The 12,117-nt window shown below is 45.8% G+C and overlaps 1 protein-coding gene across 2 annotated transcripts in view; it reads left to right on the top strand.

The window, feature by feature from the left end:
- LOC142564791 (transmembrane protease serine 11D-like) overlaps positions 1–12,117 on the top strand; it is a 69,752-nt gene that overhangs the window by 34,315 nt on the left and 23,320 nt on the right. For both annotated transcript variants that reach the window (XM_075675951.1, XM_075675950.1), the window contains exons 2-3: positions 4,244–4,341; positions 9,318–9,459. In XM_075675951.1, coding sequence (XP_075532066.1) covers positions 4,244–4,341; positions 9,318–9,459 — 240 coding nt within the window. The remainder of the gene's footprint in view (positions 1–4,243; positions 4,342–9,317; positions 9,460–12,117) is intronic.

Below are 12,117 nucleotides of genomic sequence, written 5' to 3'. Positions count from 1 at the left end.
CGCTTGCTGGCGAGGGTGGTCGTCCACCCCGCTTCATCGAGCTGTTCCGGGGTGATTTCCATGTCCTTGATGACTATGGTTCCGGGCATGGTTTCTGTTGGTCAGTAGTTCGCTTGGAACGCCGTCCGCGCCGGCGGGGCGGTTAGGCCTACGCCTTCTTGCGCTGCTGTAGGCTTAGTCCGTTAGGGTGGCACTCTTTCGGCGTGGTCGGAGATTCAAGGTGTCACAAAAGGGTGAAAAATCCACGCACCGATAACAGCCCACTATCTGAGCATTCCTCGCAACTTGCCTCTTCATAAAAGGTATAGTTCCCGTGGGTCGGCTTTGCAAAGCAGCCGAAATCTTTGAAAAATGGGAGTCGATTTGGGCACGTCCGCACTACTCAGCGCCTTCTTCTTCCCAGGCGAGAATTTAGGTTTGAAATTTAGCGTTAAAAAATTATGTGTTATGGTATTCAATGAGAACAGTGGACAGGCAGTGGCAATCGAGGCCCAGGAAGCGCCTCAGCTAAAGGAATACAAATATCTTGATATATCGATAAACGAAGGCATTAGATATATGAAATCACAGGAAAAAACAATAACAGTAAAGTCGAAGCGAAATGCAGCCATAATGAAGTGGAGAGCGCTATGGGTGTACAACAGCTAAGAGGGTACTCAGGGATATGTGGAACGGTGTAAGGATTCAAGGAGGACTTACTTTTGGAAATGCGGTTGTTTGCTTGAAATCAGAGTTACAATCAGTACGCTATGGCAACCAAAGGTCAGTGGGACGCCTCACATTGGACGCTCAAGGGGTGACTACAAATGGAGCTGCCCAGGGTGACATGGGCTGGACAAGTTTTGAAGTGAGAGAAGCTCAGAGTAACATTGATTATGAAGAACGACTGCGGAATATGGAGAAAAGTAAATGGGCTGAGAGAGTGTCCAACTACTTGTACAGAAAAAAACATTGATTCACAGTGGAGGCAAAGAACTAGAAATCTTACCAGCAAGTATACGGCCTGTAGAGTGAGCAACACAGCAACACGGAACGTCAAGCAGAAAGTCAGAGAGACTGAAATTATCTCATTGGTGGCGGCAATGGAAAAGAAACCTGCCATGAGTAACTACTTAAGAGGAGAGAACGAAATCAGGAAAGAAACAATTGATGATGACTCAAAGGAAAACTCATTACTTTTCGAAGCGCACCAAAATAACATTTCCATGAGTAGTGTAAGGTTGAAACAGACACGTCTATTGATGTCGTACTCCATCGCTTACAAATTGCACGCACAACTATTCTTCCTACTGGGTACCGTGCGTGGCAGAATAACGCGCCGCTCCAGCATCCATCATCCGTGCGTCCTCAAATTTCACCTTATCTATTTTCATCGTATTCACCGACAGTATCGCCCTCGATTGCCGACGTCTCATACTTTTCGCTTGCACACTACATTGCGAAAAGGCATGGCGTGTCCTGCATTGAACTTTTAAAATCATCGTGACCCCAAGAACCAAGGGTGTGCCGGACAATGAAAGAGCGAATAGCAGGAGTAACAGCACTCCAGTCTCCCGGCTAAGCTGCGCCTGCATTGAGGAGCCCCATTGATTTGCGTTCCTTCGACTCGCGCAGACGAGCCCGCTGCGACGTTTCCGTACCGGGCCAACGCCGCAAACCTCCCCCCCCCCCCTCCTAGGCACAACAGTCCGCACAGGACAAACACCGTCCCCAGCGTAGCTGGCTTCCTCTTCTATTGTCACTGAAGATACCTTCTCTTAAACTATTGCAACGGTCGCCCGCACAGCCGTCAAATATTTTGGGTATGTCATCAGACACCTCTCTTTAGTTGCCTATCCCACTGCCATCACAGTTTCTGACAAGAAATACCCCAAAGCGTACATAGAATAAGCCCCTTCTAGCATTAGTCCCTATTAAAGCGACAGTGAAGGCAAATATTAGGTCAACCTGGATTGTTAAAATGACAACCCATAAACCTCGCATCACGTATTTCGTTCTAGGAAAATGCTTAGTTTAAGAGAAAATCGCGTCTTAAGGGTCCGTACACCTTCAGCGTACTTGAAATCGCGCTCGCTCGAGCAGGGGGAGCGACGACGTTGCACGCCCCATCGCCGCCTTTTACTGCCGTTTGTGGGTAAAACGACGCACGGCGATGGGGGAAGCCGAGTTGGATTGGGGTTGGATTGGCCGCTGCAGCTGCTTTCGGTCAACTGGCGTGGACCATTCAGGCATCGTACGACATCACATATGAATGCGCAATTTAATTGCTACTTGCAGTTTGTGTGTTTTTCGAGCCAGCAAAACCAACGCAGCAGTGTGCGATAACGAAACTGCTCAAACACGAAAGCATGGGCGGCGCAGAATCGAGCGAGAACGAAACCGAAACCAAGAGTAACGTCAAAGTCCTTTCTTTTTCTAAAGATCAAACAGAACTGGACAAGTACCATTTTCTTTATTATGTAATTATATAAATATATATTAATTATAAGAAGGAGTGCCTTCGTCAATGGGCTAGTACTTGAAAGTACCGGGTGGGTCACAGATTGCGCCTGGCATTTACCTCAATTTCACGATCACTAAAACTTAGACGTCCTCGAGAATAAATATATCAATTAAGCTTGACTTCGTATTTGTCTTTAGTGTCTCTATAAATACGCTGAAAGGGGAAGCTGGACTGAGGCCTACCGTCTGTGCAAGTATTGCTGGGGCGGATCATTGAGCGCCAACAATAAATTATTAATGTTTTTTTTTTCAATTACATATAGCGTCCGGTTATAGGCATGCACTCATAGGGTATCCCCAATTCACCTCCGTGCCTTAGATGTTTTTTTCTAACTTGAGACTCACCTAGTATAGCAAACTCCGGTAAGACACTTGGTCAGATACTTAGGACTGGAAATAATCCTTTCATATTTACTCTGTCCTATTATTTTCATACCTTTTCGAAAGGGCGAGAAGATATTTCACGTCATGTTACAAGTCCATATTTTCTAAGTTAGTACCTTCTATCCGATCACAAAAACTGCCCTTCCAAGCGGCCTTCGTTCTTAATTGGTTTGCAAGCGTTTGTGTAAATGACGAGGTTGTCGCTCATTTATTTGTTATGCAAGGTGATCTCAAGTATCCTAAGTATCTCAAGTAAGCAAGTGATCTCAAGTACGCAAGGTCACCTCAAGTACTACACGAGCCAGTGACCTAGGTGATCATTATGACCTACGTCATCGTTATGACCACACTCCTAGGTTATAACTAGTAGAAATACAAATAGCAAAATAGGTCAACGCACATGTATTGAAAACATGCAAAAGCGCGCCGATGTTAAAAGTGAGCTGCTTAGCCCTGTAATACATCTTGCCAATTTCGCAATCAAATTCCGGCCACCCCGTCATCCTTCACGGAGGTCACGCACCCGGCAGCGCTGAAGTAGCGTGCCACCACTGTTTACGCGATGAAAGCGTGCGTTGACTCGGTACACCGAACGCTTAAACATTCCCTTAGTGGCTAGCCGGAACGAACGCATAAACACACTACAGCATGAAATTGCAGTATATAAGTCCACTCTAAGAGCATTACTTGATCGAGTAAGTCGCTGCTGCACAAAGGCACTAGGCTCTGGAAGCACGTACATCGCGAAGTGCGGTGTTAATGCGCGTGAACGAAGTCGCACAGAGCGCTATGTTACCAAGACCGAACAAAATTATATAGGCTGTAAATGCTTCCCCGACGCCAAATATTTGAACAAGTTTTAATTATTAACACACAATTTCGGGCAAACGTTGTAGCACGGCGAGTTGGGGGTCTTTCTGCTACGTTCCTGTTGAAAATGCTCAAAACAGAACCAAGGCTTTGATTTATTCAATTTTGATATTAAAAGTAGCCGCAAGGACGTCTTTGGGTATTTAGAGGGGATCTTCTGTCTGTGTGCGTAGCCGATTTGTAATGCAGGGAAAACAGTGGGAACGACCAAGGCATGTGGCCTTGCGAGTATGTGCAGTTCCCGTCCTTTGTACCATTCAGGAAACAGGTAGCTGGTCAGCATATAACCTAATACAGATAAGCATGTCCGTATCGAATAACTGAGGAAACTTGAAAGACGTAAGGTATCTTTTCACAGCACTTGAGATCATTCCAATGCACATACGTAAACGTACAAACGGGAAATGTGACCGTACATAAGTAGAAACTTGAAATGCCTAGTGCAGATATGAGTTGACATTCCGTTACTGTTTCTCTTACTCACCAGGTGTTTCTGGCGATGAATTTCACCACCGTGGTCACATACTGCTCCGCAGTTCTTCTGACCGAGGTGCATTTGCTAACCGCGGCAAGCTGTTTGTACAGGTAAGGTCAAGAAAATTATAATAGAGCCAAGGGTGGTACAAATAGGAAGACGCACGAACGACAAGCCACTGCCCTTCAACTAAAGTTCAATTCGTGCTTCGCACAGAACATAAATGCAATAAAGGGCAAGGAAATAATGACGTCCTTCACATGGTATAATTTGGAAGTGTACCAACTGGTCCGCGTCAATGGTATAATTAAGGACAACGAATAAAAGGTACTTACTGACCTTGTGACCCTCTGCATGCAGCTACATCATTGCGGCCCCATGTCGGCTGCTCATTCGGATGCCTACTTAGATATCGCGTTCGGTTTAAGAGCATTAGAGAAGCGTTTTTAAAAAAATTAAATTATTGGGTTTTACGTGCCAAAACCACTTTCTGATTATGAGACACGCCGTAGTGGGCGACTCCGGAAATTTCGACCACCTGGGGTTCTTTAACGTGCACCTAAATCTAAGTACACGGGTGTTTTCGCATTTCGCCCCCATCGAAATGCGGACGCCGTGGCCGGGATTCGATCCCGCGACCTCGTGCAGAGAAGCTTTTCAATGAGTAGCATGAAGATCATGTTCCAATGAAAGCAGAACGCCAGTACGCTCGCCCACAGAGTTTTGGAAGAGGTTATTGAGGATTATGTGCTAAAACCTTATCTTGATACCTCATCCATAGCCTCTCTTGTTACACCTGCGATGCTTAAAGGCGTTATTGTCAATCGATACATCAATTCATCAATCAACCAAACAACCAACGAATCAAGCAGCCGCAATATTTACTGGAGCAGAATGAAAGAACAGTAAAGAAAAGCCAATCCATGTAAGAACACAATGAAGAGCGCGAAAAAAAGATTGTGAACATTTACCTCAGGGATGTCTGTTACGTTCTGGAAGAATATTTTACATGGTTTTATTATTTTGAAACGTATCTTGCATTATTATATTACGATACCATCGAGCGATGCTCAAGGGACGAGCCGCCGCGAGGACGACGACGAAGTGGGTCTGTGCCCTTGGCGCGAGCGAGTGTCGGCCTGGCGATCTGTCTCCAGTGTAAATAGCCTGTATATAGCCTCTTTAATCTGTGTCTTACCACACGTAACATTCTGGTTACGCCAATATATACGCCAATAATGTTAAGCAGCGAAATGTACTGTCCGGCAACCATCCCTTAGAGGTTGTCAACTTTTTTTCTTCAAGTTTATTATGTTTAAAGGCGTTTCAGGGTGTACGTAAGCGTTCTTATGTCTACTCTACTGTGTAAAGTGTGCTTTATTTTACATTCTTTCGTACAGAAGGCAACGCTTCAGATGTAGATGCATATTAAATCTTATTGCGGTATACTGCAATAACCATGAAATGACATCTCATGAGAAATCACCGTTGTAATAGTAGCAGCGCGATTATCGCTTTCGGAGCCAGTGAAGAAGATGACTCACATTTAGGTAGCGCGACAAAAATGCTCTGTGTATCTTTCTGCGTGAGACAAAACGAATTGCAAGTTGAAATTCTGCAAAAATCTTATAATGTTCACAAAATTAACAAAGATATCCAGATAATTGAATATTCATACCTCTAACAGTAGACGGTTTAAATCCCAATTGCAAGATACTTAGTTGACCGTAATCTATTCAGAAAAAAAATGCTAACAGTTCCTTCACCGCCCGATTCATGGCCGATCCTCCAGAGTGGATTGCGCCATTTCACTAGGGAACAAGAACGAGAACATGAACACGCTGGCGTGCTCGACCTGAGCAGCCGCGGAGTTCGGAGGCTCCAGAGGTCCAGCGGCATCGTGGCTGGCTGGCCTAAATAAACCGTGGCTACGGCGGCTGCCTCTTCGCGCCACCTCCCACAAATTGGCTACCGGGACGACCGAGTCCAGCCAAGCCAGCGTCAACGCACCGTCTCTACCACGACAGGGGCACGCGGTCCGGCAGACGTCGCGCGGCTGTAGGGTGTCTGGGAATTATACATCGTCGTGCCGGACATTGGTCCATCCGGCTATACAGCCGTGTCCTTCTCCACAAGGTACCAGGCTGCGGCTGCGTTCTCACCTCCGGCTACCACCCCCCGGCCCCGACTTCTACCAGGACTTGCGGGCAGCCATGCTTGCTCACTGCGCCACCTGGAGTGCTCAGCAGCTCTCGTCATTTCAAAGGTCGCGTCATTCCGCGCGTCTTGACGTCCTACATCACCTGCGTCCACCCGTGGCGATCATCAGCACGCGCCTGCCCCAACAACAAACCTCTACTCTGTCAGTCTCCTCCCCCTTTTTTTTTTCTTTATTGCCTGACTTTGACAAAGAAAGAACAGCAATAGCAATACACAAAACAAAACATAAAAGATACAATGAACACGTAGTTTTGACATAAACAGCCTGGTAGGTGGCTGGCTTCGCCACATTAAAATTCATTTAGAGCCATCAATGGCTCCACCCTTGACAGCCACTCGGGGGTATCGCCACTGGCCTTCAAAACCTCAACAAACGGATGCACAGTTTCACGGGAATAAATTCGCGTAGATCGCAGTAGTATCCTGCCATTCGAGAGCGCCAAATACTGTGGAGGCCAATTAACATTATTAAATCAAACGGAAAACCATCCTCGTTAGTAATGGGTAGATACCGTATTCCATGAGGGTCGAGGGGGAATTGTTTCTTTAACGTTCTTTGTAGTACGTCCCAAAAAAATACCCCTCCCCAACAATGAATTAAAACGTGATCTATCGTTTCTGGTTGTTTGCAGATAAGGCAGTGAGATCCCCATGGAAGAAATAAGCCCTTTTCCTGTAAAAACAATTTTGCTGGCAACGTTCTAGTGTGTAATTTAAAAAAAAGGTTTTAACCCCTGGCGCAACTTGCATTTTTTTGCTCTCTTTAACACGTCCCTGCCAGGGCCTCCACTGTACAAGGCTCTGTACATTGGCTCCGGCAGAACAACGTCACACAAATCCTTGCACAATGTTTTTCTTTTTGACAGTAGATAAATATTCAATTGGAAACCTCGTTGCAAGGAATCGTACACTTGCGACAACTTCTCTAAAATATCCAAAAATGCCTCCCGTGAGCGTTTCGGTTGAAACAACAAAGTTTGGCAACGCGCGCCCGAGCCTTACTTGGCATGCGGTGCGCAAAAAAGGAGCGCTGACGTCGCGAAGGAAAAGATACCTGTTGACAATCTGCAGCAAAAAAAGGTGCCCCAGGCCCAATCCACCATTCGTGACTCCTCTGAACAAATTTGTTCGGCTGCACCTTTCCCATTGCGCACCCCACACGAAAATGGCGAAAATTCGATGCAGCTTCTGTACAATGAGCCTTGCGCAATGTAACACCTGCATTACATACCACAGCCTACTAATAAAGAACAGATTGCACACGGTGGCTCTAGCAAAAATCGATAAGTTCGTTCCTTTCCACCTTTCCGCCTTTCCACGCGTATCATGCGTCTGCGCTGTCCAATATGTCGCGCTATCACGCTAGCATTCTAGAGGTACTCCCAAGTACTTGGTTGGGGTCGTAACCCTCCCCATCTCAAAGGCTGCTGCGCGACGAATATTTCCAAGGAATTCACTAGGCGTAACGCAAGCGCTTTCGGATACTCTACGGGCTTCTGCTCTCCTTCCTTGACGTTTCCTCAAGCTATCCGCTCGGAGGCACCTCACTCATCACCTGTTCAGAGGAAGTCGTGGGAAGACGGCGAAAATGCATGCTGCCGGTTGAGCGCTGCCGATGAGATAAAGAACGCGCTGCCGTTCCGTCGCCGCCAGTGGCGATGCAGCCGACCTTGTTCACCGAACGCACGCTTGAGGGCAGCCCAATACCACTGCGCAAACCCTCCGTCACGTGGCTTTTGTCATATTTCGGGGGCTTTCTTTGCAATCCGGAAAAAAGGAATACGTGAGACGTATCGTAAAAGAAGCAACTCGATCGGTGGTTTCTGAAGGTGCTCTACAAACCTGCGTATCATGCTTGAGGTCCTCAGCCAATAATTACAAAGTTAGACAATTAAGCTGAATTAATCAGTGAGTAATGGTGAAAATAACAAAATTGGCTGAGTTACCATAGAGTAATGCGAATGGTATGCATTTAATTAAGTTCGCTTCCGACGTGCCTTTCATATTTAAATCCTTGGCTCAAGTTATGTGGGATACCCTGTATAGATATTCGGTGGTTGTAGGTTCGAAAACCTACGCTTTGATTATGAGGCACGACGTAGTGGGGACACCGAATTAATCTTGGAGCCTCGGGTTCATTAATGGTCATGCCCGGTACACGTATGCTTGTGCATTGCGCTCGCATCAAAATGCGGTCACCGCGATTTGATCGCGTTGGCCACGGGCGCCACCATGGCAGGCCTATATCAGAGAGCACTACATTGCGTGGCCAAGAGAGACTGTTGGTGAATTAACCTGGCACAGCACCACGGAGGACATGATAAGTTAATAATTATAATTATCAGCTGTCAATGCTACAGCGAAGCACTGAAGAAATGATTTTCCTGCCTATGTTTGGAACCGTTATCCACGCAGTCTATGCTGCTCTTATGATTGGCTAAACCGAGAACCCCCTTCCTCAGATTTCTTTAGAGAAATAGGCTCACTGATTGCGTGTAAATGGTAGGTGCTGCGAACTTCATTTTGTAGTTAACAGACCTGCAGCGGGCAACTTCAAAATGTTGTATTTTGCCTTGGTGAGCGCATTTTCTTTTACCACGCTCTTCTCTCGCTATGTAATTTTTTTGTCAACCGTAGATTTAAATTCTTATAAAAAGGTATTGTGCAGAGAATGCTCGGTCATTCCTTGCCAGTCGTATGAAAAACTATGGAAGTTGAACGAGCTCCGCAATGCCAGGGACCTTCGCAACAAAAGTGTTGATACGTTCAGTGCCTTCTGTGCCGCCAGAAGTAAATTCTTATGCCTGCTGTGTAACAGAAACTTCAGCATCAACTGGAGTCTACCAGGCACTCTCACATGGCGCAGGAACCGCACGTACCCTGTGTGGACTAAGGCCTACTACATGAGCACAGAAAGGCTGAAGGGCGACTTCCTCTACGTGGACCAGGTGCGACTACACACCGACTACAATGCCACCAATCTCCGGAATAACATCGCCCTTCTAACGGTGAGCTTGGACCACACAATGTGCCTTCCCTTCTGCTTAGTAAACGATCGTGGCGGAAAAACTGCAACTAAAACGGAAACTTAGCAAGAACTATATTACATTCTGTATTAGATTCGCCCGTGATATTTTTCGTGCCCGTCAGTGCCGTGACCACGGAGGAAAAAACATTTAGGAGTGGAAACTCCACTGTTTGCGGCGACCAGAAAAAGTCACAAGCCCGCGGAGCCATTATCGTGCTGGCGGCGCCTGGCGGCCTGGAAAGAAATTACCGCCGTTGAGAGCGCGTTGGAGTGGCCGGAGCCGCCTGCCCGGGCGCTGCATTTTTTTTTCGCTGCGGCTTCTCTAACGCGCCGCATGGCGCCGCCACTGTATACAGCACCGTCGGCGCATACAACAATTGTGGCCTTATCTGGTCGCCCGCGCTCGCTCGCGCTGACGGGAGTTTCCCCTCCTAAATGTCTTGCTCCGTGGCCGTGACCCAGTATTCACACTTACGCTGGCACAAAGAAAGTTTCGACATTTCATCCGCGCACGCCCACAGTTACTCCACTTTATTAGCACTTTATTACACACTTTCCAATATGTATTGCCGCTAGCGCCTGCGCCATACACAGCTTGAACAATTTCAGACCACGCGTACTGAGAGTGATTTGCTTCGCAGCATCAACAAGGATTTGTAAGGCAAACATCACAAAAGTTAGAAGTGCACCTATGTTTGTCCGACTTGAAATATTCAAGTGATCTAAGAAGGTATAATACAAGAACTGCATCAACAACGCGAAAAAGCATAATTGTGAGGATGCTAACACTCGTATATAAACTTTGTTATTGCAGAAGATCGCGAGAAATGTTTTTTTCCATGATCACTGTAGTGAGGCTGCTAATTCAAGAAGCAGTTAATGCGATGAACCAACCAGAATGCTCAACGCGGCTTCCCAGTAGGTTCTTGCCTGCAAAAGATCATTCGGTTGCCATCAGTGTCGAGCCTCCCGCTGCAATCTACTGCTTTTGTCCAATATATGTTCTGCATTATTCTTCGTAGAAGGTGTGAATTTATCAAGCACTACTTCATAAATGGCATTTAGTCGGATATACGAGCAGCTTTCCAGCAATAAAAATGGGCTGTTTTGTGCGAAGGGCCAAGCACTGTCAATGACTGCAGGTAGTAGCATTGCGCTTACACATGGGGGCGTGCATAAATTACTGGCACCCTTGAAATATCTAACACGCGGCATAGCATGTGTAATTGCGTCGCCATCCCCGAGGTAAATCTTCGAATGGCTGCCATTGACTGCTTTTAAGCAGACACTCTTACAACGCCAGCGCCAAGGTCCCCTTCAGTTACGGCCCTAGCAGGAGGGCGATACTTTGGCGAAATGGCGGCGCGCACGATTGTTTAAGTTGTCATGGCTACAGAAACAGCAGCCACGCGGCGCCTCCTCACCCTAGTGCTCTGTTTTTTTTTCTTTTTGTTTTTATTATGACGACCCGCTCCGCTCCCTTTCCACCCTTTCTCATGCCCCGCGCACTTTCACTTTTGCTTTCGTTTTTCCTGTCGGCGGCGCGTATTTTTTTATCGCGCGTGCGCGCTACCCAAGGCATTGTTTTTGAACTGGCGCGCGGTGCGCCATGAGCTGTTTATACGTTAGCACGCACGCAGCCTTGTCCATACTTTGAGTATTCCAGCATAAGCCAGAACATATATATATATATATATATATATATATGTATATATATATATATATATATATATTTCACTTCCAACACAACAGATCTTCCGCCTCGTTTTATTGACTTTCGTTTCCGAAAGCAAATATTTTCGCGTGACTTGGTATGATACAAGCTCAGAAAATGAACAAAAGTGAAAAATGCATGGCATGTACATGGCTACTAAACAACATAATATTCACAGACAGTGAAATAACGAAATAAAAATAAAACTCAGGAAAACGTGAAGTTCGTTTCATGTACACATATATAAAAGAGTTTTATAAGATGCCCTCAAAACCAAAGTATAGAAGAGCTTCTGATATGCGCACTGAGAGCTTCTGATATACTCACTGCATTATTGAACAAAACTGGAAGACGTGTATGACATAGCCATGACAACTAAAAGGGAAAATTCACTGGTAATGGCAAAGACAATGACACGCAAGAAACCTAAAAAATATAATAAAATGCTAAGGCTGTTTTATTGACAGCCATACCAAAAAAATAAGAACCTAATTATAAATCTGCACAAAAGTATATGAAATGCGTGAAATGTTTATTGCTACTGAACGAAATGAAAAAAGACATCGCAGAACAAAAAGAAAAATAACATTGTGCTAAAGACGGAAATACATATGATCACATTAGTTTCCATTTTGCCACAACTTGAATAACGAATGCAAGGGGGAGCAGAAGGTAGTCAACTTTTGTAGCAGCACATAGAAAACATTCGCAGAAAGGCCTATTCCTCAATGAAAGACCAGGGCAAATAAGCGAACAACACGAATTTTCCTTCACCACGAATGCGATGCTTAGCAGTAAGACTACGCCACTTAAGGCATGCCTACTGGGCACTCGTTTATGTTATAAACACGAACTGCAAAAATCTTCATATAGGACATCTGCAATGTTCATGCTTAAAAAGAAAGCGTTTCATGCCTGCACACG

This window comes from Dermacentor variabilis, chromosome 11 (assembly GCF_050947875.1).
Source record: "Dermacentor variabilis isolate Ectoservices chromosome 11, ASM5094787v1, whole genome shotgun sequence".
Taxonomy (NCBI): Eukaryota; Metazoa; Arthropoda; class Arachnida; order Ixodida; family Ixodidae; genus Dermacentor; species Dermacentor variabilis.
The sequence above is the reverse complement of the archived record's forward strand: the minus strand, read 5'-3'. Positions and strand labels throughout refer to the sequence as shown.